The 24,463-nt window shown below is 49.2% G+C and overlaps 1 protein-coding gene across 4 annotated transcripts in view; it reads left to right on the top strand.

The window, feature by feature from the left end:
* The first annotated feature begins 2,399 nt into the window (after positions 1 to 2,399).
* CLPB (ClpB family mitochondrial disaggregase) overlaps positions 2,400 to 24,463 on the top strand; it is a 144,952-nt gene continuing 122,888 nt past the window's right edge. Inside the window, exons 1-2 of one of the 4 annotated variants that reach the window (XM_003951966.6) lie at positions 2,400 to 3,022; positions 6,756 to 6,807. In XM_003951966.6, coding sequence (XP_003952015.1) covers positions 2,620 to 3,022; positions 6,756 to 6,807 — 455 coding nt within the window. In that variant the 5' untranslated portion in view covers positions 2,400 to 2,619. The remainder of the gene's footprint in view (positions 3,023 to 6,755; positions 6,808 to 24,463) is intronic. The other 3 variants (XM_001174710.7, XM_016921539.4, XM_016921540.4) reach the window with 3 other exon arrangements.

The raw sequence follows: 24,463 nt of genomic DNA, 5'->3' as shown, positions 1-24,463 counted from the left end.
GAGCCCAGGAGTTCAGACCAGCTTGGGCATCATAGCGAGACCTAGTCTCTACCCAAATAATAATAATAATAATAATAATAATAATAATAACAACAACAAAAAATTAGCTAGGTGTAGTGGTGCCAGCTGTGGTCCCAGCTACTCAGGAGGCTGAGGTGGTGGGATGATCCCTTGAGCCCAGGAGGTTTCAGGTTGCAGTAACAACTGTACTCCAGCCTGTGTAACAGAGCGTGACCCTGTCTCAAAAAAAAAACCAAAAAAGTCGTTCATTCATTCCTGTCTTACTAACGGATGTGGAAATGAGAAGTTCCATCTTTGCCTGGAGGAAGTGTAGAATACACAGAGCAGAGAATATACAATGATAGCTACCATTTCTTGAAGACCTACTGTGAGCCAGGGACAGTGTTAGGGGCTTTCTACATATTATCTTAATTAATACAAGCAATCATCTTGAAGGCAGGAATTGATATCTTCAACAATGAGTAATTAACTACCAGAGAGGTAAAGGGAGTTTGTCCAAGGTCACCCATATAAATGCAAGAGTCAAAATTAAAATCCACGTCTGCCTGAATGCCAAAGCTCAAGTACTCTCCAACACTAATAAGGTGAGAGTAATCCATTCACTGAAAAAAATATTTGAGTGCCTCAGGCCGGGCGCGGTGGCTCACACCTGTAATCCCAGCACTTTAGGAGGCCGAGGCAGGTGGATCACGAGGTCAGGAGATCGAGACCATCCTGACTAATACAGTGAAACCCCGTCTCTACTAAAAATACAAAAAAATTAGCCGAGCATGGTGGCGGGAGCCTGTAGTCCCAGCTACTCGGGAGGCTGAGGCAGAAGAATGGCGTGAACCCAGGAGGCTGAGCTTGCAGTGAGCTGAGATCGTGCCACTGCACTGCAGCCTGGGCGACAGAGCAAGACTCTGCTTCAATAAATAAATAAATACATAAAAATAAAAAAACTGAGTGCCTCTTTTGTTCCAGACATTGTTCTGAGTGCTAGTGATATAAAAGTGAAAAAACAAAGTCCTTGTCTCATGGGGCTCATGCTGTAGTGGAGAAAGACAATAAAAATGTAGTATGTCAGATGGTGATAAATGCTGTGAAGGAAAATTAGGATGGGGTGCGTAGGATTACTATTTTAACCAGAATGGTCAGGGAAGACTCTGATCATGTGAAGTCTGAGCAGACCTACAAGACTTGGAAGAAACAGAACTGGCACAAAGAAGAACTTCCTCCTTTGCCTACCTATGGGTTCAGTTTGGAAAAGAGGGGGCGGGATGGGAGTGCAGGTGTTAATGGAAACTATATGCTCAAAATCAGAAGACCTGAGCATTACTTTACTCCAGGTGATTTACTGGCAAATCTTTTCACCTTTGAGCCTCAATTCCCTTCGCTGTAGACGGGAATAACAGTTCTTGCCCAGCTTCTCACACACAGCTGCCATGAGGATCAGATGAGATGACCCACTTGAAAGCCCTTTAAAAATAACACAATCAGGGCCAGGCGCAGTGGCTCACGCCAGTAATCCCAGTACTTAGGGAGGCTGAGGCAGGTGGGTCGCTTGAGGTCAGGAGTTGGAGACCAGCCTGGCCAACATGGTGAAACCCCGTCTCTACTACTAAAAATACAAAAATTAGCCAAGCGTGGTGGTGCGTGCCTGTAATCCCAGCTACTCGGTAGGCTGAGGTGGGAAAATCGCTTGGACCAGGGAGACGGAGGTTGCAGTGAGCCGAGATGGCGCCACTGCACTCCAGTTTGGGCGGCAGAGTGAGACTCTGTCTCAAAAAAAAAAAAAAAGACCGGAAGTCAACTCTTCAAATAAAATGTATTCCTATCTCAGGTGCAGTAGTTACCCTAAACATCTTTTTGAAAGGCCGCCCAGGCTGAAAAAAGAGATAGGCTAAACTAAATAAGCATAAGTTTCATAATATGCCTCTGCTGAAGATTCTTGGGTAATTTACACCAGTCAAAAATTGTGGGCCGGGCGCGGTGGCTCACGCTTGTAACCCCAGCATTTTGGGAGGCCGAGGCGGGCGGATCGCCTGAGGTCAGGAGTTAGAGACCAGCCTGGCCAACGTGGGGAAACCCCGTTTCCACTAAAAATAAAAAAATTAGCTGGGCATGGTGGCGGGCGTCTGTAATCCCAGCTACTCGGGAGACTGAGGTAGGAGAATTGCTTGAACACAAGAGACGAAGGTTGCAGTGAGCCGAGATCGCGCCACGGCACTCCGGCCTGTGAGACAGAGCGAGACTCCGTCTCAAAAAAAAAAAAAAAAAAAAAAAGTGTGTCGTGTGCTTCAACTAAACTAGGAAAGAAGTCTTGGGATTCTAATCTTTAACTCTAATCGCCACGCCCCTTGACCCGAACTCTATTTCCCAATATGCCTCGGGCTCCTATAATCCCGCAGTCATTGTGACGCAATCCCACAGCCTTCTGGGAAACGTAGTTTATTTATTCTCCAGCTGGGGAAAGGCTTAGGGCTGTGGACTACCTCTCCCGTGAGGTAGTGCGCAACTCCACCCTGTTCGCGGCGTCTTCGAACGCGCCGCGGCAGCCATGTTGGACGTGGTCAGCACAGGGGCCGGCACCACGGGGTTATCGAAGCAGCTGTCAAGATGCTGGGGTCCCTGGTGTTGAGGAGAAAAGCACTGGCGCCACGGCTACTCCTCCGGCTGCTCAGGTCCCCAACGCTCCGGGGCCATGGAGGTGCTTCCGGCCGGAATGTGACTACTGGGAGTTTCGGGGAGCCGCAGTGGCTGAGGGTAGCCACCGGGGGGCGCCCTGGAACATCAACGGCCTTGTTCTCCGGACGTGGGGCAGCCACCGGGGGGCGCCAGGGAGGACGCTTCGATACCAAATGCCTCGCGGCTGCCACTTGGGGAAGCCTTCCTGGCCCCGAAGAAACACTCCCAGGACAGGACAGCTGGAACGGGGTCCCCAGCAGGGCCGGACTGGGCATGTGCGCCCTGGCCGCAGCGCTGGTGGTTCATTGCTACAGCAAGAGTCCGTCCAACAAGGGTGATTATGAGATCTGGGTTTGAGGAAGGGAGAGGCGGGAAGATTGTCCTAACTTCGTATCTTAGGAGGGTGGGAGGTACTTATAGGTTTAGATCCTTAGAACCTAAGTCTTGGAGGGACTCAGACATCATCTGGTTACAGGGGCAGGGTGTTGCCCTAGAGATCTCATCACCTCGGAGTTGTATAATCTCGTATCATAGATCCGCTTCCTCTCTCTGGGCATCATTTTATCCATCTGTACAATGGGGATATTGGACTAAACATCTAATATTATAGCATGGACCCCTTATGTTTCTCATATTCTGCCTGGTCCAATTCCTCTTTCCTGAGATCTCCAGGAAACGGAAATTATGGGGTGTTTTAAGGGCAACCGCCAGATGGTTTAGAGAAGTTGCCAAACCGCTCCCCCCTACCCCCCGCCACCAAAGGTGCCAGAGTCAGGAACAACCTGACTCGGTTCTAATGCCAGCTTGACCTCTATCTATCTATCTATCTATCTATCTATCTATTTATTTATTTATTTATTTATTTATTTATTTATTTATTTATTTATTTCTGAGATGGAGTCTTGCTCTATCGCCAAGCTGGAGTGCAGTGGCGCAATCTCGGCCCACTGCAACCTCCGCCTCCCGGGTTCAAGCTATTCTCCTGCCTTAGCCTCCCAAGTAGCTGGGACTACAGGTGCGGGCCATCACACCCAGCTAATTTTTGTATTTTTAGTTGTTGGTCAGGATGGTCTCGATCTCTTGACCTCCTGATCCACCCGCCTCGGCCTCCCAAAGTACTGGGATTACAGGCGTGAGCCACCGCGTCTGACCAATTTCTTTATTTATATAGTGAAGGATAGTTTCCCAACATTTTTACAGTACTGTTATTTTGACTCTTTTTGGAGTTCAGCGGCCTGAGTCTGTCAGTCTCAGGATTTTGCTGTGTCTGGTCTCACATGCTGTGAGGTGATCTTGCCATGTGGGATAGTTGGCAGGAGAAGGAAGGTGGATTCCTGGAGGCCCAAGGGCAACTGCTGGGGGACTGGCTGATCCCGATTAGCATCTCATTTGGATCCGTGGAGCTAAGCAGCAGCTGAGAGAGTGGACAGAGAGCCAGACTTATGACCTATGTGAGTCCAGCCATTCAGGTTCTTAGTTGTTCCTCAAGAAGAAAGACTGAGGCATGGTGTCCATAGATTCCATGCACCCCAAGCTCTGAGAATTTGGAGCAAGAGTTGGGGAGTAGGGAGTGCCTTGACTTTGATTCGTTTGATGTGGCCAATTGTAAAGGAAGGACTTTGGTCTGGGAGAGACAACACTGGGGATCTTGTTTTGGTTCTGTGTCTAACTCTCATTGTGAATTTGGACTTTTGCTTCTCCTCACTGGTCCTCTGTTTCCTCATCTACAAAATGAGGGTTTTGAAATAGACACTAAGGGCATCGAGCTTAGGCATGTTGTAATCCTGTAACTTCCAGCATTTTTGGGGGTACCCACTGTGCGTCTAGTTTTAGGCTAGGTGTGTGGGAAGTCCTAACTTAACACAAAATCAGTCAAGGGGACAGTGCAGGCAGTTGGAATGTAGGGCTGGTGAGTGGAGCTATGTGTTGTTGGGGGATCAGAGGGCCAGTAGGGTCAGGAAAGCCTTTCTGGAGTATTGGAGACCCCAGAGGATGGGAAATTCGAACTTGAGTTCTGAAGGATGAAGTAGAAACGAAAAGGAGAGTGACCTTTTGAGCCCCATGAGAGCAGGAAATGTATCTTCTCTTTTGTTTTTTCAGGTTATGCTAGCAACTTTCCCGAATACTTAGACGTCATTTGCCCACCACAGTGTCTGGAACTTAGTAGGTGCTCAATAAATGTGTGAGAGTTGGATTATATTCCATGCAAAGGCTTCAGGGAATGGAAATAACAGAGTTTCGGGGCACCATGGTGTGTGCAGGGGCTAGCAGAGCAGCCAGCTTGGTTGGAGGATAAGGTCTTTGGAATTAGATGAGAGCAGATGGAGTGGGGCCTGGATGCCAGTCAGGGGTGGGGTAGGTGAGGGTGTTGGAATTTCTTCTGTAGGCAGTGGAGAGTTATGGAAGGTTCATGAGCGGGGAATGTTCTGAGTCCAGTGTATTTGGCGAGGTCTTGCCTAAGAAGTTCCTGGGGGTTCCCAACTGGACTTTATGGCCTGTGAACTCCAGCAAGAATACCAAGGTCTATTTACCAAAATAGATAATGGTCAAAGCCGTGACCAGTTCCTGCTGGAACTGACTTGCCAGCTACCCTGTCCCCTGACTTAGAGTTTTGACCCTCAGTGCAGTGTGGTAGAAACTGAACCCTTTTAGAAGCCAGGAGGCCCTGGTTCTTAGCTCATTCCTCACTCTGTAACCTTGTAGAAGCCACATTTTTTTCTGCAGAGTGAAGGGAGAGTGGATACAGCCATCTCTAAGGAAAGCTTGATCCCCTCCCAGCTGGTGGCTGTCTGAGCCATGCTTGGGTGTGTGCTTTAGGTACATCCGGTAAGGTAAGTAGAAAGGACCTGTCCCTGGAATCTAGGCCAGGAGGCATCAATGTCTGAACCACAGGACTGGCTTTCATATGCATGATAAGGTGTATTGTACAGATAAGGAAACTAAGGCTCAGGAGGTTAGATAGGTGGGCTAGGTTATACAGCAAATAAGCGACAGAGCTGGGCTAGACCCCAGGTCTGACTGTCTCCAGATCCTGCTCTTTCACTCTACTCCAGTGCATTTGCTCATGGGTGAGTCTTTTGGCTGGACTGAGAGTTCCCTGAGTCAGGGCTGGCTATGAATCCGTCCAGTGCCCAGCAGTGTAGCTCAGAACCAGGCTGGGCACAGAGGGCTCCATGTACCTGGTATTGAGCTATTTGAAAAGATTGTGCCTCTCCTGTTGACTTTTGAGTTTTTCTGAGTCAGTCCAATTTTCTTTATGGCCACAAGGTGGTGGCAACAGCCTGCAGGCTGCCCAGACCAGGCCAGACGCACTTAGCTAGCGTTGCTTTTCTCCTAGGCTTGGTGTCTCCTCTGCTTTGGGTCTCCCTTCCCTGGGCTCAGCACTGGGGAGTTTGCAGACGTCTCAACTGTCATTTCATCTCCTTGACATCCTTGTGAAGCTGGCAGGGCAAGGAGTTTTGTCTGTGTTTTACAGTCAGGAAAGCTGTGGTTGAGAGAGAGAGGAGCTGTCATGGTCACGTGGTGAGGAGTGGGAGTGGAATGGAGCCAGATCTCAAAGACTCCTAGTTGAGACCTCTCCATCCTCAGAGAGGCCTACACCCTGCTTGCTCCTCTCATTCTACCTTTCCTTTTGGGTTTATGACTTGACATCAAGATTCAGAACTGGGTTGAAGAACTGGAGTTGAGGGAGAAAGTGGACAAGATCAGGGAATGGTTAGTAATAACTCTTATAGGAACATAAAGCATATGCAGAGCTTCATAGATTATGAAGAGCACATTATTTACCATAGGCAAGACGTGGTGCTAGCAGTTGACCTGCATTCCCTCTATGATGAGAGGAGTGAAGAGTTTGGGCTCTGTAGTAGAAAGGTGTGGAAGTCAGGTTGTTAACAGTGGACACCATGTGGGGAGGGAACGATTCGTTTCTCATTATATATTGTGACATCAGTTTGCTTGTCAAAGTCCATGTTTCTAAAGTACTGCCACTGTCTTAGTGGGCCCTCCACGCAGTCCTGAGATGGGTATGTCCTGGCCGCGGATCTGACCAGTGCCCCCTTTCTCTTCAGATGCAGCCCTGTTGGAAGCTGCCCGTGCCAACAATATGCAAGAAGTCAGCAGGTGAGTTGAACCCCAGGCCTTGCTCTCCCCTACAGGAGAGGCTGAGCAGGGCGAGCCTCTTCTCGTGTGATGACTTTGCTTTGGAGGAAATCCTTACCCTAAGCTGGGAACTGTCCCCTGTGACATCTCTGTAGTCACAGAGTCACCTGGGCTCCCTTTACCCAGATCACCCCTTGGATATTTTCGGTAGGGAGTCAGCTCCCAAACATCCCTGGATCCTTCAGCTATTTTGTTCTTCACTGGGTTGGTTTGGACTCCCTTCAGCCCCCATATCCTTTGGGTTCTTCTCTGAATCTTCTGATTTGTGCTCATTTCTTTGGGAATGGCCATGTATTACTGCTTGCTGCCTGGACAGGTTGCAGGTCGGCATCTATGGAAAGGCTTGGGGATTTGGGACAGAGCTGGAAGAGACCATCTGCCAGAAGGTCTGGGGCTAGAAATGCCTGCCTGCAGGGCCAGGGGCCCATACCTGGCTTTGCCCGGGGACAGACTGCATTTCTGTAGCTTCACTGGCTCAGCTAGTCTCCAGTGACCACTGGCAGGTTGAATTTGAGGCTTATTATTCGGCAAGGGCAAGATTCAACTCGGCTCAGCCCAGTGCCAGGTGTAGGGCAGAGTCTGTGTCCAAGATGGATGCTCAGACTGGGGCCAGCATGGGGCATCAGTTACAGGGCTGTTGGTTAAGGGCAGAGGTCTTATTCTTGTTGAAACTATGCCCCCCACTGGGCCTAACCTTGGCCTCTCTTGGCCATTTATATAGAGCTAGGTGGCCATAGGACACCCCCCTTCCTTGCCATCATGTCTGCATGTTAGACAGGAAGTCAAGTGTTGGGGTGGCTATTTCCACACCCAGTGCCACAGGCCCTTGGTGTTCTTCCCCACCTTAGCTTCCTGAACATACAAGAAAGTGTTGAAAAGCAGCCCACCCCACCAAGACTTACTGCTTTGATTCCCTTTCATTTTATCTGCAGCATTATTATTGATTCTCAAGGGTGCTTTTGAGTATTAATGTTCAAGCCTTAGTTTTTAATAAACCACTTTTGGAAGTATGGGCTGGGAGTTGTTTTGTAGCCAAATAAATATGTTGGAGCAATAGTTTAATAAACATGCGATGATGCATCTTAAAAACCAAGCACAGATGTCATCCTGTTGTTATAAGAGCCATTCATAACTGCAGGCTGTGTGTGGCATCTTCATTCCTCCAGAAACAGATGTGCTTTGCTTCATTCTGCTGCAGTACAGGAGTACGGGTATGGAAACTGACCCTTGCTGACCCTGGAATCACCTGTTGGCTACTGCCAAGGGCTGCCGGGCTGCGACTTTCCCCTTTTGGCAGGGCATTTGCAGAGCAGCAATGTTGGGAATCCACTCTTCCATCCCCCAGGGGATGCCACTACCATATTCCATTGAGCTGCCAGGCATTGATTATTTAGTTCTTTCAAATACATGTTTTTCTAATAGCAATTAAACACCCATCCCAAAAATACAGAAAGTAATTGAACTTAACGGTGTATGTGTGATTCAGACAGTTTTTCTGAACATTCATTCTCGTGTGGATAGTGTCTGTGGGGGCTTTTCATGTGTGTCCCCAGGCTCTAGCCTGCTTTTCTCCTGCCTCCTGTTGTCCCACCTCACTTGGTCAGGATGACCCTGTCAGAATCTCCCTTCACTCCATGTGAGGACATCAGAGATGAGCGAGGCACAGACCTGCCCTCAGCCCCTATCTCATACAAGACCACAGAGCCAGGAGCAAGCTAAGCAAAGGCGAGAAGCAGATGCTGGCTGGCTGCTGGGCCTGCGGAATATGTTGATGCTCCTGAGGTGGGATTTGTACAGGGTGTCAGGAAAGAGGGAAGGTTGTCTGAGAGAAGCTGGAATGTGCAAGGCCTGCCATGCCCAGGGTGAGGAGTTTTGAACTCTTACTCTATACACAGTGGGGAGACGTGGGAAGTTTTTGAGCAGGGGAATGACCCAGTTAAGGCTGACTCGCAGAGGAGTGAAGGATGGACTGCATTGGGAAAAGGCTGAGGGCCGATCTGTTAAGAGGCTGTTTCTGTTTCAGTAAAGACAGATTCAAGATGATGAGGGCCTGAATGAGGACATCCTTCCCTCCCCCTCACCCAAAGCAGCTCTTGATTATGAAAGAGTGAGTGGGTCTCTGCTGGGCACTGCAGATGGGGGATGGGGATGGTGACCCAGGCCCTGGTCTCAAGGAAAACAGACATGTAACCCACCAGTTATAGTTCTTCCTGTGAACAGAGCCAGGTCTGGGGGCAGTGGGGGTAAAGGGAGCCTGACCATCCTTGCTAGAAGGAAACTTTCTGGAATTCCTACAGTAGGTCCTTATTCAGCCTTTCTGTACCCTAGACTCTGTACAGGTGCTTCATGCTGCTCTTTATTTCTTCTTCAATGTCCTGGGCTCTTAGCTCTGCCCAACAGACCTGCCTATAGCAGGACAGAATCCCATACTCATTTTTTTTTTGAATTTACACATACAGTCATGCCTTGCTTAACAATAGGGACACATTCTGAGTAGTGCAATTTCATCACTGTGTGAACATCATAGAGTATACTTACCCAAACCTAAATGGTAATAGCCTACCACACACCTAATCTATATGGTATAGCCTGTTGCTCCTAGGCTAGGAATCTGTATAGCACGTTATTGTCCTGAATACTGTAGGCAATTGTAACATAATGGTAAGTATTTATGTATCTAGACATACCTAAATACGGAAAAGGTCATTTGTTGCACTATGATGTTGAGACAGTTACAACGTCACAAGAGGATAGGAATTTTTCAGCTTCATTATAATCTTATGGGACCACCTCATACATGCAGTCTATTGTTAACAAACACATCATTGTGTAGCGCATGACTGTAGGTTACACATGGTTGGGTCACTGTGTATATGATTGATATGGTCAATAATATCAGTATTTAGAGCAAAACTCAGACCTCGTAAATAATGTTGTCCTTTACCCTTCTTCCCCACTTGACCTCTCTGGGGCTCTGTACTGTGTCTGCCTCTACTTGACCTCCCCCAGCTCCTGTCCTTAGCCCCAGAGTCTTGGGAAAGTTCTGGATAGTGAAGGGCAGCAGCCTAAGGCTCTTCTGCTCCCAGGGGGAGGTATTCGATCCTCCTCTTTAAGGACACCCTGGAATCTTCAGTCCATGGGCCCTGGATGTGGGTCCTCCGCAGATGGCCCTCTGCCATCTGTATTCATTATCCTCTGCTTACACCTTTCAAAGCTCTAGTGCTGCTTTCCTTACAGAGCCTTCTTGGATTCCTCCCAGCTGGGTGTGATCTCATCTTCCTTTGCTTCTTCCCCCCACTCTCATCCTACACCTGCCTTCTGGTCTGGGAGGGTATGAGGGTCATCTAGAAAGGACCATGGCAGCTTGTCACAGGAGGGAGCTCCTTTTGTGGAAGAGAAGCTGGAGGTCAGGTTGGAGAAGTAGAGCTGAATGCCACTTGCCACACTGTTCTTTATATGAAGAAGTCTGTGGGCTATATTTAATCTGAAACTGCTGGATTGTGCGCCTCCTGAAGGGCAGGGACAAGGTTGTGTTCTCTACCGTCTTTTACCCTGTTCCACAGCACAGCGGCACTTACTTGTTTTTTGTGACTCTTTCTTTGCTTTTTATTGACTTTTCAGTGTACCTGAAGTAAGCAGTCCAGAGTCTTACTTTCACACTCCCCTTGGCTATATCAGAGGGAGGCCAGGTCTCTTCTCTTTCCTCCCTCCCTCGCTCCCTCCCTCCCTCCCTTCCTGTGTGACATCCATTTCCTCCCTTCTCCCCTGAGGCACTTAAGTTCATCCATCTCTGGTTCCTCAGAAGTGGAAGCCTGGCCTCCTACCTGTCAGCAGTGTGAGCAGGTGGTCCTGCTCCTGGGCTTACCCCAAACTTGAGCCTGAGGAACTGCTCACCCGAAACCTAGGGCACAAGGCAGACTAGAGACACATCTGTCCAGGCTCAGGCCAAGCCATGTGAGGAGTTGTCAGGACTGGGACTGGGAAAAGTGAGGCCTCCTGTTCTCCTAGCGGAGATCACATTTCCTTCAGCACAAAGTGGGTGAAAGACAACACCCCTACCCATCTCCCTTCTCCCAGCAGGGGGCTAGGCCTCTGCTGAGTGCTTACCTCAGTTGTTCATCAGCCCAAGCAGTCTCTAATAAAGGAAGCCTGGCAAGATCAGTCTTGGGCCTCAGACTGCCTGCCCTTTTTCTCCAGGATTTATTTGTTCATTTGACAAACAGCATCTGCCATATCCTGAGTCCTCTGCTTGGCACAGGGAACACTTAAGCAGTCATGGTTCCTGCCCATGATGACAGAGTCAGGGGTAAACTGTGGCAATAGGGTGGTCAGTGCTGTGAGACAGGAAACTACAGGGGCTGCAGGAGACCAGAGGACAAACAGCCTGGAGGATCTGAGAAAGACTTCCAGAGGAAATGGCACCTGATCATAGACTTAAAATATCAGTTGGACTTTGTAAATAGAAGGGGAAGCCATTCCAGGCAAAAAGGGCAGCATATGTGGTAGCACAAGGCAAGGAGCAGCCTGGGGGGTATGCAGAGGGGAAGTCACTTGCTGTTCGGTGTTGCTGGATCACAGTCTGAGGCCAGGAGGGACTGGAGACAGGTAGCGACCTGGTCGTGGAGAACATTGATTGACTCTCTGTTTGTCCCTCAGTCGCCCATCTGTCCAGCCTGTGCTTTGTGCCTAGCCCTGAGCTGAATTTCTGACAACAAAATGAGGAAGGAGAAACAGTCCCTGCCCTAGAGGAGCTCGTGTGCCCTCTGGTGAGGAAGAAGGACATGAGTCAAACATTGAGAGCCAGTGAAACAAGGGACAAATTACCTGCCTTCCAACTAACATGAAGATGATAATACCTAACCCCACAGAGTGGCAGAGTCATTATTACTAATAACAAAATGATTAATTCATTCAGCCAATACTTATGAGTGCATATTCAGAGCTAGGCATTGGGCTGAATGTGGCAGATAACAGTAACGAACAAGATTGGCACAGTCCCTGCCCTCTTGGCAACAGTCTAACTAGGAGTCAGATGACTAATTATGCAACTGTAATTATGTACTTCAAAAGTAAAGTAAAATTTGTCTTCTCATCAAATGGTGCTGGGACAACCCGGATATCAACATGCAAAAGAACACAGTTGGACCCTTACCTAACGCCATACATGCAAATGAACTCAAAGTGGTTCATGGACTTAAGTGTAAGAGTAAAACTATAAAATTCTTAGAAGAAAACATAGGAGTAAATCTTTGTACCTTGGGTTAGGCAAAGCTTTCTTAGATATGGTTCCAAAACACAATCAATGAAAGAAAAAAAATTGGACTGCATCAAAATTAAAAACTTTCATGCTTCAAAGGACACCATCAAGAAAGTGAAAAGACTCTCACAGAATGGGAGAATATTTTGCAAATCATATATCTGATAAGGGACTTAAATCCAGAATACATAAAGAACTCTTACAACTTAACAATAAAAAGGTAATTTAAAAATGGGCTGGCCATGGTTGGGAGCCTGAGAGGCAGGAGGATCACTTGAGTCCAGGAATTTGAGACCAGCCTGGACAATGTAGCAAGACTCTGCCTCAAAAAAAGAAAAGAAAAGAAAAGAAAAAAAAAATTAGCCGGATGTGGTGGCATGTGCTTGTAGTCCTAGCTACTTGGGAGGCTGAGGCAGGAGCATCATTTGAGCCTGGGAGTTGGAGGTTATAGTGAACTGTGATTGCGCCACTGCCCTCCAGCCTGTGCAACAGAGTAAGACCCTGTCTCTTTAAAAAAAAAAAATGGACAAAGGATTTGAATAGACATTTCTTCAAAGAAAATATACAAATGACCAGTAAGCACTTGAAAAGATGCTCAACCCTTGTTAGGAAATTCACATCGAAACCTGATACTTTACACCCATTAGGATGGCTACAATAAAAAAGACTAATAAGAGTAAGTGAAGTGTTGGTGAGGATGTGGAGACATTGGAACCCTCATACATTCTTGGTGGGCATGTGAAATGGTGTAGCCGCTTTGGAAAACAGTTTGATAGTTCCTCAAAATGTTTTTTTTTTTTCTTTTTTTTTTTTTTCTTTTTTATTGATCATTCTTGGGTGTTTCTCGCAGAGGGGGATTTGGCAGGGTCACAGGACAATAGTGGAGGGAAGGTCAGCAGATAAACAAGTGAACAAAGTTCTCTGGTTTTCCTAGGCAGAGGACCCTGCGGCCTTCCGCAGTGTTTGTGTCCCTGGGTACTTGAGATTAGGGAGTGGTGATGACTCTTAACGAACATGCTGCCTTCAAGCATCTGTTTAACAAAGCACATCTTGTACCGCCCTTAATCCATTCAACCCTGAGTGGATACAGCACATGTTTCAGAGAGCACAGGGTTGGGGGTAAGGTCACAGATCAACAGGATCCCAAGGCAGAAGAATTTTTCTTAGTACGGAACAAAATGAAAAGTCTCCCATGTCTACCTCTTTCTACACAGACACGGCAACCATCCGATTTCTCAATCTTTTCCCCACCTTTCCCCCCTTTCTATTCCACAAAACCGCCATTGTCTTCATGGCCCGTTCTCAATGAGCTGTTGAGTACACCTCCCAGATGGGGTGGTGGCCGGGCAGAGGAGCTCCTCACTTCCCAGTAGGGGCGGCCGGGCAGAAGCGCCCCTCACCTCCCGGACGGGGCGGCTGGCCGGGCGGGGGGCTGACCCCCCCCCACCTCCCTCCCGGACGGGGCGGCTGGCCGGGCGGGGGGCTGACCCCCCACCTCCCTCCCGGACAGGGCGGCTGGCCGGGCAGAGGGGCTCCTCACTTCCCAGTAGGGGCGGCCGGGCAGAGGCGCCCCTCACTTCCCCGACGGGGCGGCTTGCCGGGCGGGGGGCTGACCCCCCCACCTCCCTCCCGGACGGGGCGGCTGGCCGGGCGGGGGGCTGACCCCCCCACCTCCCTCCCGGACGGGGCGGCTGGCCGGGTGGGGGGCTGACCCCCCCACCTCCCTCCCGGACGGGGCGGCTGGCCGGGCGGGGGGCTGACCCCCCCACCTCCCTCCCGGACGGGGCGGCTGGCCGGGCGGGGGGCTGACCCCCCCACCTCCCTCCCGGACGGGGCGGCTGGCCGGGCGGGGGGCTGACCCCCCCCACCTCCCTCCCGGACGGGGCGGCTGGCCGGGCGGGGGGCTGACCCCCCCACCTCCCTCCCGGACAGAGCGGCTGGCCGGGCAGAGGGGCTCCTCACTTCCCAGTAGGGGTGGCCGGGCAGAGGCGCCCCTCACCTCCCGGACGGGGCGGCTGGCCAGGCAGGGGGCTAACCCCCCCACCTCCCTCCCAGACGGGGCGGCTGGCCGGGCGGGGGGCTGACCCCCCCACCTCCCTCCCAGACAGAGCGGCTGGCCGGGCAGAGGGGCTCCTCACTTCCCAGTAGGGGCGGCCGGGCAGAGGCGCCCCCCACCTCCTGGACAGGGCGGCTGGCCGGGCGGGGGGCTGATCCCCCCACCTCCCTCCCGGACGGGGCGGCTGGCCGGGCGGGGGGCTGACCCCCCCACCTCCCTCCCGGATGGGGCGGCTGGCCGGGCGGGGGGCTGACCCCCCCACCTCCCTCCCGGACGGGGCGGCTGGCCGGGCAGAGGGGCTCCTCACTTCCCGGTAGGGGTGGCCGGGCAGAGGCGCCCCTCACCTCCCGGACGGGGCGGCTGGCCGGGCGGGGGGCTGACCCCCCCACCTCCCTCCCGGACGAGGAGGGAGGACGCTCCTCACTTCTCAGATGGGGTGGCTGCCGGGCGGAGGGGCTCCTCACTTCTCAGATGGGGCGGTTGCCAGGCAGAGGGTCTCCTCACTTCTCAGACAGGGCGGCCGGGCAGAGACGCTCCTCACATCCCGGACGGGGCGGCAGGGCAGAGGTGCTCCCCACATCTCAGACGATGGGCGGCCGGGCAGAGACCCTCCTCACTTCCCAGATGTGATGGCGGCCGGGAAGAGGCGCTCCTCACTTCCTAGATGGGATGGCGGCCGGGCAGAGACGCTCCTCACTTTCCAGACTGGGCAGCCAGGCAGAGGGGCTCCTCACATCCCAGACGATGGGCGGTCAGGCAGAGACGCTCCTCACTTCCCAGACGGGGTGGCTGCCAGGCAGAGGCTGCAATCTCGGCACTTAGGAAGGCCAAGGCAGGCGGCTGGGAGGTGGTTGTAGCGAGCCGAGATCACGCCACTGCACTCCAGCCTGGGCGCCATTGAGCACTGAGTTAACGAGACTCCGTCTGCAATCCCGGCACCTCGGGAGGCCGAGGCTGGCGGATCACTCGCGGTTAGGAGCTGGAGACCAGCCCAGCCGACACATCGAAACCCCGTCTCCACCAAAAAAAAATACGAAAACCAGTCAGGCGTGGCGGCGCGCGCCTGCAATCGCAGGCACTCGGCAGGCTGAGGCAGGAGAATCGGGCAGGGAGGTTGCAGTGAGCTGAGATGGCAGCAGTACCGTCCAGCTTCGGCTCGGCATCAGAGGGAGACCGTGGAAAGAGGGGAGAGGGGAGAGGGGAGAGGGGAGAGGGGAGAGGGGGGAGGGGAGAGCCAGCCTCTACTCAGTTCCTCAAAATGTTAAACAGGAGTTACCTTAAGACCCAGCAAGTCCACTATAGGTATATGCCCCAAAGAAAGGAAAACATGAACACTAGTGCACATGAGTGTTCACAGCAGCATTATTTATATTAGCCAAAAAGTGGAAATGTGGACCTAAAGGAAAAAACTAAAGCAAAATTAGGAGAAAGAGTTGATTGGGGCCAAGTTTGAGGACTGCAACCCAAGAGTCTAGATTCAAGTTGCCATAAATATATGCTCCAGATTAGCAACAGTTGCAAGTGTGTTTTTAAAGGGAAAAACAAGAGACACTTTTTTTTTTGTTTTTGAGACAGAATCTCAGTCCGTCACCCAAGCTGGAGTGCAGTGGCACGATCTCGGCTCACTGCAACCTGCGCCTCTTGAGTTCAAGTGATTTTCATACGTCAGCTTCCCGAGTAGCTGGAATTAGAGGTGCATGCCACCACACCTGGCTAAGTTTTTTTTGTGTTTTTTGTTTTGTTTTGTTTTGTTTTTTTTGAGACGGAGTCTCATTCTGTCCCTCAGGTTGGAGTGCAGTGGCGCGATCTCGGCTCACTGCAAACTCCGCCTCCCGGGTTCACGCCATTCTCCTGCCTCAGCCTCCCGAGTAGCTGGGACTACAGGTGCCCGCCAACGCGCCTGGCTAATTTTTTGTATTTTTAGTAGAGACGGGGTTTCACCATGTTAGCCAGGATGGTCTGACCTCGTGATCCGCCCGCCTCGGCCTCCCAAAGTGCTGGGATTACAGGCGTGAGCCACCACGCCCAGCGTATTTTTGTTTTTTTTTTAAGTAGAAATGGGGTTTCACCATGTTGGCTAGACTGATCTCGAACACCTGACCTCAAGTGATCTGCCCACCTCGGCCTCCCAAAGTGTGCTGGGATTACAGGCCTGAGCCACCACGCAGAAGAGGCACTTTCTAAGTTGTTTACCAAGAATTTACATTAAAATAACAAGCTATTGTTTGGCTATACATTGTTCTTTGTATCACATATTCCAGGAACTACAGGAAAATAATGGGTGAGGCAGCTAGTTAGGAAACTACAGGGTAGAAAAGAAAGAAAAAAATGGCTTTAAACAATTGCCCCCAGGCATGGGGCAAGGGTGTGGGGTTGTGGCTGAGCACCTATACTCAGGTCTCTCTGGGCCTGATACATTTTGCATAAAAATATGATAGAACAGTACATCAGAATATTATTCATCAATTCAAAGGAAGTACTGATACGTGCTACAACATGGATGAACCCTGAAAATATGCTAAGTGAAAAAAGCTAGTCACCGAAGGCCACTGTCTTTGTCTGTTTGGGCTGCTATAACAGAATACCGCAGATTGAGTGGTTTATAAACAGCATAAATGTATTGCTCTCAGTTCTAGAGATCAAAGTCCTAGATCAAAGCTTCTGGTAAATGAGACTGAAGTGAACTCTTAAGGGTGAAAAGAAAGGTGGAAGACAGTTCAGTTAGAGGGAACAGCAGGTGGAAAGTCCTGAGTCAAAGATGTGGAGAAATTGAGGAATTGAGAGAAGGCCAATAAGTCTGGACCCTAGAAAGCAAGGGGGAGAGTGGTGTCAAATGAGGTTGGCGAGTTAAGCAGGGACCATACCACACTGGGTCTGTAGGCCATATTAACAGTTTTTATTTTTGTCCTAAGAGCATGGGCAACCGTTGAGGAATTTTCAGCCAGTATGTGTATGTGTGAGAAAGACTAACAGGTACACATTGTGACATGATATAGATCTGCAGTTTTGAAAGATCATTCTGGTTGTTTGGTAGAGAACAGATTGGTAGAGATCTGTGGTGGATGCTGGAAGACTGGTTGAAAAGTAGCTGGAGTAGTCCAGATGAGAGAAGATGTGACATGGACTAAGATGGCAGCAGCAGAGATGGAGGAAGTAAACTAGATAGGACTTGGTGATGGTTAGGACAATGCCTGGTACAGTGCCTGCCACACAGTAAGTGTTCAATAAATGAATGAATATAAATGGATATGGTTGATTAGGGAGAAAAGGGTCTTAATGAATTTCAGTTTTCTGGCTTGATCATCTGTGTAGATGCTGTTGCCATTCACCGAGATGTGGATCCCTGAGGAGCACTGGGTTTGGGGGAAAAGATTATGAGTTCAGTTTTAAACATGCTGAATTTAACATGCCAATGGAAACGTCATTTAGGCTCTAGAACCTCTGGGTCTTTCTGACTTCCCACTATACATGCCATGTTGCCTCTTAAATTATCATTTAGGAGATTCTTTTGGTGTCCTGTTTTGATTTCTGGTTTTATGGCTTTAGAAAATAAAGAACTTCATACTAGCCCAAACTGGTTTACTAGATGGCTTTGGGGAAAAAAATCGGATTTGGTTTACAGTTCAGGAAAAAAGAAAGGGTTGGGCTTTGTTGAGGGGTAAACATATTTATTCTAGCTTTGCATTGACGGCTTGGTTTGGTTCTCGTCCCTGGATGCCCCAGCTTGGGGCTTGAGGCACTTGCTGTCCATGTGCCAGGATTGAGGTGTCCAGAATGTACTTAGCTACAGCATAGGTAAATGTCCTGCACATTGATCCAGGGATTTTATCTAATTAACAAAACCCTGGCTGGTAAATACATTTGTCTGTCTCGGGGCCTCAGAGAGGCTGTCTGTTTATTGATTGTTGTATCATTTTGGCTGGATGGGAAGATATTAATGATGGCATCAGAGCAACCAAAACATCCAGCTCTCTTAATCAGGAAGTATGTAAATATCCTTGTGGCTTGCAGTGGATTGAAAGAAAAGCTTTATCCTAGACCAAAGGTCAAGGCCTCAAGGGCATCACTCCTGTAATTTGATACTTATAGTGAGAGCTTCTGAAGATCATCACACAGTTTTTTGAATGCTAGGGTGTACACAGGTTTTTTGAATGCCTTTCCAGAATGTTGGAAAGGCAGCATAATGTTACAGAAAGAACACAAGAGTTTTAGAATTAAAAGACCTCGTTTTACTTTTGTCATAGTTACTAACAAGCTATGTGACCATTAATAAGTCACTGACCTTCCCTAAGTCTTAGCTTCCAAGTTTTGTTCATGGGGTCCCCACTGAGAACTTTTAAATACAGTTCCCTAGTTTTTTTTTTCTTTTTTTCTTTTTTTTTTTTTGAGACAGAGTCTTGCTCTGTCACCCAGGCTGGAGTGCAGTGGCACGATCTCGGCTCACTGCAAGCTCCGCCTCTCAGGTTCACGCCATTCTCCTGCCTCAGCCTCCCAAGTTGCTGGACTACAGGCGCCCGCCACCACGCCCGGCCAATTTTTTGTATTTTTAGTAGAGGTGGGGTTTCACCATGTTAGCCAAGATGGTCTCGATCTCCTGACCTCGTGATCCGCCCGCCTTGGCCTCCCAAAGTGCTGGGATTACAGGCGTGAGCCACCGCGCCCAGCCAGTTTCCTGGTGTTCAGAGAAAGCTGAGTCCTTCTGGAAGGGTCCAGATCACGCACTGAAACCCTAGGCTTGCTCAAGTAGACCTTGTACCTCTCAAGCAGTTCTACAGAGTGGCGCAGTGCCTGGCTTCTTTTCTGGGGTATGTGGCTTGCTGAGGCTCTGATTGCTTGTTCCCTGGTGATGGAAGGCAATTGGGAAAGATTGGATTAGCAGCTTCTCTGTAACTTCATGGGTAGGTGAGTTGTGGGAGCAGCTGGTCAACTGCCCAGAAGCCCTGCAGAGGCAGGCAGTTGGCCATGAGCAGAGAACAGCCAGGGCCTAACGCAGTGGGCCTGGAGGGAGAGGTCATGTCACTGAAAAGGAGCACAGCCAGCCCTGTGTGGCCTTGGGCTAGTCTCTCAGTTTCCTCGGGGGCCTCCACTGTAAAGTATCTTTGATGATACTTGTCTGATCACTCTCCCAGGATCTTGTGAGCATTCCGGGCAGGTGAGTCCTTGTCTGGAAAATTCCTCGTCCTTCGGTCATCACTGTCACATCTTCCTGAAAGCCTTCCCTGATCCCCCAGTGATACGGCTCTGATGAGTGGAGCGACACCAGCGCTCTTGTCTCATGTCGAATTAGATAAGATGACATGGAAACACGTGGATTGGTTTTAAGGAGCAGAGAGTTTAGTAGGGAAGGAGGGGCAAGAAGGAAGGGAGAAGGAAGAAGCTCCCCTGTACAGAGACAGAGGGAGGGGACTCCAAAGCCAAGAGAGGGAACCCCACCTGCCATGGATACCAGCCAGGTATATACAGAGGCTGGAGGAGGTGGTATCTGATTTGCATAGGACTCAAGGGATTGATTTGACTAGGCATGTCATTCATGTACCCTGCAAAAAAGCTGGTCCTCCCACCCTAGCATTTTAATATGCAAATGCAGGGCACCATGTCCTGAGTAGCTGGGATTACAGGCATGGGCCACCACGCCCGGCTAATTTTGTATTTTTAGTACAGATGGGGTTTCTCCATGTTGGCCAGGCTGGTCCCGAACTCCCGACCTCCAGTGATCCGCCCGCCTTGGCCTCCCAAAGTGCTGGGATTACAGGCGTGAGCCACTGTGTTCTGCTGGGTGGACCCAGTTTTTTTAATGGCCTTCATTTGTATATCAAAGGTTGCCGACTGGCTCTAAGAACAGGGCTTTACCAGAAACTTCTGGAGATGCTTTAAAAAACGAAAATTTCCCAAGGACCTCTCCCTCTCTTATCTGCCTGAAATAGTTTCTTAATAACTCCTACAACACCAGTATCTGTGGATTCCCATAGCACCCTCTACTATATAAGTACTATATAAGTGAGAGCACTTAACCACCTTCTGTTGGGATGGGTTATCTGTTTCCTTCTCTCCCTCACAACACTGTGAGTTTTGGAGGGCAGCAGACCATTGCTGTGTTGTTCATCACTGTGCATGTAAATAGTTACCAAATATTCACTGAATATTATTGAAAGTTTTTTTTTTTTTCCCCTGAGATGGAGTCTTGCTCTGTTGCCCAGGCTGGAGTGCAGTGGCACAATCTTGGCTCACTCTGCCTCTGCCTCCTGGGTTCAAGCCATTCTCCTGCCTCAGCCTCCCAAGTAGCTGGGATTACAGGCGACCGCTACTGCACCCAGCTAATTTTTGTATTTTTAGTAGAGAAGGAGTTTCACCATGTTGGCTGGTCTCGAACTCCTGACCTCTTGATCCGCCCACCTCGGCCTCCTAAAGTACTGGAATTACAGGCGTGAGCCACCATGCCCAGCCATTGAAAGCGTTTTGTGTTTTTGTTTGTTTGTTTATTTAATTGAGACAAGATCTCATCATGTTGCACAGGCTGGTCTTGAACTCCTGGGCTCAAGCAGTCCTCCTGCCTTGGTCTCCCAAAGTGCTGGGATTACAGGTGTGAGCCACTATGCCTGGCTAAAAGTGTTTTGTAAATGATAAAAATTAAGCAAACTGTATAGCTATTACAGTCATAATAAACCTGTAGACAGAGGACAAACAAAAATGAAGTAGTTCAATCGTTTATTCATTAAACAAATAGTGCCTACTATGTGTGGCACTGTGCTTGGTAGATCAGTAGTCAGACATGTACAGGATTTGCCTCATGGAGCTCAAAGCCTTGTCAGACGTGAATCCTACAAATGCGAAATGACAACTAGTACAAATGCTGCAAAGGAAGGACACAGAGAATCAGGAGAGCCTGTGACAGCCAGATTTCCCCTGGTCAAAGGAAGCTTGAGCTTGGAATTGAAGGATAAGGAAGAGTTTATCTAGGTGGAAAAGGTTGGGAAGAGCTCTCTAGCACAAGGAACTTTTATTTACAAGAATCCTGCGGGAGGAGGAAGCCAGGCCAGTGTGAAGGACTGAAAAAGGCCAATGGTACTCCAGCTAGAGGAAGGTGCCAGGAGCCTAGAACAAGCAGACCCTACAGGGCATCAGAGGCCACATGAAGAAGCTTTGTCTTTATTTTTACGGCAGTGGCAGCTGAGATGGGTTGAGAGGTGATCAGTATGATCAGCAGCCATTCTGATGGCTGAGGAACATGAGGAACTAATGTGAGTGCCTTCCTGCTTGTATGTGCCAGGCATCATCTTGGGCATGGTCCTGCCTCTTGAGGCAGTGTAGGCCACAAAGCTGTAATCGCTCAGGGCCTAACAGCAGGGGCAATTGTCAGGCTCTGCCTCCCTACCATCATTTCTGTCGCCCAAGTGCTATCTCTCCTCTAAAATCCCAGCTTAATCAAAATCATAACGCAATTCATGTCAGCACCGCCAGAACCAACTGGAATTTTTCTCCCAAGGAATTTTCCTGGAAACTGAGGAACAGAGATGAATCTAAGAATATTGAAAACAATCAAGCCAGTGTGTTACTGGGCTTCTAATATTCACTTAAGCTGCTTGCCTTGTACTTCCTGTTCTGTCTCTGCCTTTTTGAAAAAACCTCAGAAAATTTCAGTTTCTGAACTTTGAGGCTCTACTATGTCCTGCCTCCTTTGTGTTCCTCCCTTCTGAGCAAGAGCCCTAGGCCCAAAGTCCTTCTAAGGCAATCAGTCCTCCTCTCCTTGTGATTCTGTCAATGGATGCAGATACAAGTGGATTTCTTTTCTTTTCTTTTTTTTTGGAGATGGAGTCTCACTCTGTCACCAGGGTGGAGTGCAGTGGTTCGATCTCAGCTCATTGCAACCTCTGACTCCTGGGTTCAAGCGATTCTCCTGGCTCAGCCTCCAGAGTAGCTGGGATTACAGGTGTGTGCCACCACACCTGGCTAATTTTTGTATTTTTAGTAGAGACGGGGTTTCGCCATGTTGGCCAGGCTGGTCTTGAACTCCTGACCTCGTGATCCTCCCGCCTCAGCCTCCCAAAGTGCTGGGATTACAGGCATGAGCCACTGCACCTGGCCTTCAAGTGGATTTCTTATCATTAGCAGGAAGCAGTGGTGAGGACTTTGGAGTCTGACAAAACAAGGCTTGAATCCCGGCTGTGACCATTGGTTAGTTCTCTGACCTTGGAAAAGTTGTCTAACCTCTTTAACCTTAGATTCTTCATCTGCAAAGTAGGGATGATAATTGACCTGCCTCACACCATTGCTGTGTCATGTTTACTGATTCATCTCTTCACTTTTCTCTTCAGTTGCTTCTTATATATTTCTCCTGACCTAGGCTGTGAGCCCTGTCACAGCAAGGTATATGGCACCTCCTTCTCCTGCCTTCACCGTAGTAAGTCACACAAGGCTGGCTGGCACTCAGAAGACACACAGTACAGATGGAGTCTGGCCCGTTGATTGATTGGTTGATAGAAACCTTGTTTATTCTCCAAAGGCTAACCAGCAGGAGAGCACAGCCCTAGGCAGCAGCTGGGCAGGCTGACTGGTCTCCAGGATCCTCCATTCATGTGGATGGAAGGCTCAGGAAGGCTGCATAAGAATCCTCTTTGAGGCTGGGCTGAGGCTTCCATCTCAATGCCCTTTTGTTTGAAGGGATAGCACCCAGGCCTCCTGCGAAGCCTGTGTGTTTGACCAGCCTTTGCAGATGGACAGTGTACTGGGGCAGGATGTAAAGCACAAACAATTGAGGGAGGCCCCCGGAATTCCCAAGGGCTCAAGAGTCCAGCAGGGGTGGGGAGGGGCAGGATCCTTCCCAGGACACATCAGGGGCTCAGTCACAACTCCTAGATGGGTCAGACAGGATCTTAGGCACTTTTGTCTCCAGCCTCATTTCCTTTCCAGTATTCAGGTCCCCACTTTAGCTTCTCTGATGGTCAACATCCAGCCCTCTTTGGGTGCCTCTAGGTATGAGGCACTCTCTGCCTCCTGAAGAATAGGCAGATTCTGACTGAATATACATTCATTCTTTTTTCTTTTGAGGTATAATTCACATACCATAAAATTCAACCTTTAAAAATATACAATTTAGTGGATTTTAGAACATTTATAAGATTGTGCAACCAGCACCACTAATTCCAGAATGTTTTATCACTCTCCCACCCCACCCCGGACCCTCAGAAAACTCTGGTTCCAATAGTAGTTACTCCCCATTCTCCTCTCCCCCTAGATGTTGCAACCACTAATCTGCTTTCTGTTTCTGGATTTGCCTGTTCTGAACATTTCATATAAATGGAATTATACAATATGTGGCCTTTTGTGTCTGGCTTCTTTCACTGAGCTTAATGTTTTCAAGGTTCATCTATGTTGTAGCATATATCAGTACTTTATTCCTTTTTGTGGCTGAATAATATTCCCTGTATGGATGTACTACATTTTATTGGATGTACATCCATACAGGATGTCATTTGTCAGTTGATGGACATTTGTGTTTCCACTTTTTAGCTATTGTGAATAATGCTGCTGTGAACATTTGTGTACAGATTTCTATGTGAATGTATGTTTTCATGTCTCTTCAGTGTATACCTAGGAGTGGAATTGCTGGGCCATAGAGTAACTGTACATTTAACATTTTGAGGAACTGCCCAACCATTTTCCAGGGTGGCTTCACCATTTTACATTCCCAAAAGCAACGTGTGAGGGTTCTACCTTTTCCACATCCTCACCAACAATTGCTGTCATCAGTGTTGTCATCACTTACAGCAAACCTAGTGTGTGTGGAGTGGTATCTCATTGTCGTTTTGATTTGCATTTCCCTATTGGCTAATGATGTGAGCATCTTTTTATGTGCTTATTGGCCATTTCTGTATCTTCTTTGGCATTTATTCATTCTTTTTTTTTTTTTTTTTTTTGAGACGGAGTCTTGCTCTGTCATCCAGGCTGGAATGCAGTGGCACGATCTTGGCTCAATCCAACCTCTGCCTCCTGGGTTCAAGCGATTCTTCTGCCTCAGCCTCCCAAGTAGCTGGGATTACAGGCACGTGCCACCATGCCTGGCTAATTTTTGTATTTTTGGTAGAGACGGGGTTTCACTGTGTTGGCCAGGCTTGTCTCGAACTCCTGACCTCAGGTGATCTGCCTGCCTCAGCCTCCCAAAGTGCTGAGATTACAGGTGTGAGCCACCGCGCCCAGCCATTCTTTGGCATTTATTCATTCTTAAGGCCTGTTATGAGCAATTTCTTATTAGGTATTGAGGAGGAGAAAAATGTATCGTGATGACCTTTGTCTTTCAAGGAACTTGC

The sequence above is a fragment of the Pan troglodytes genome, chromosome 9, assembly GCF_028858775.2.
Source record: "Pan troglodytes isolate AG18354 chromosome 9, NHGRI_mPanTro3-v2.0_pri, whole genome shotgun sequence".
NCBI classification, from domain to species: domain Eukaryota; kingdom Metazoa; phylum Chordata; class Mammalia; order Primates; family Hominidae; genus Pan; species Pan troglodytes.
The sequence above is the reverse complement of the archived record's forward strand: the minus strand, read 5'-3'. Positions and strand labels throughout refer to the sequence as shown.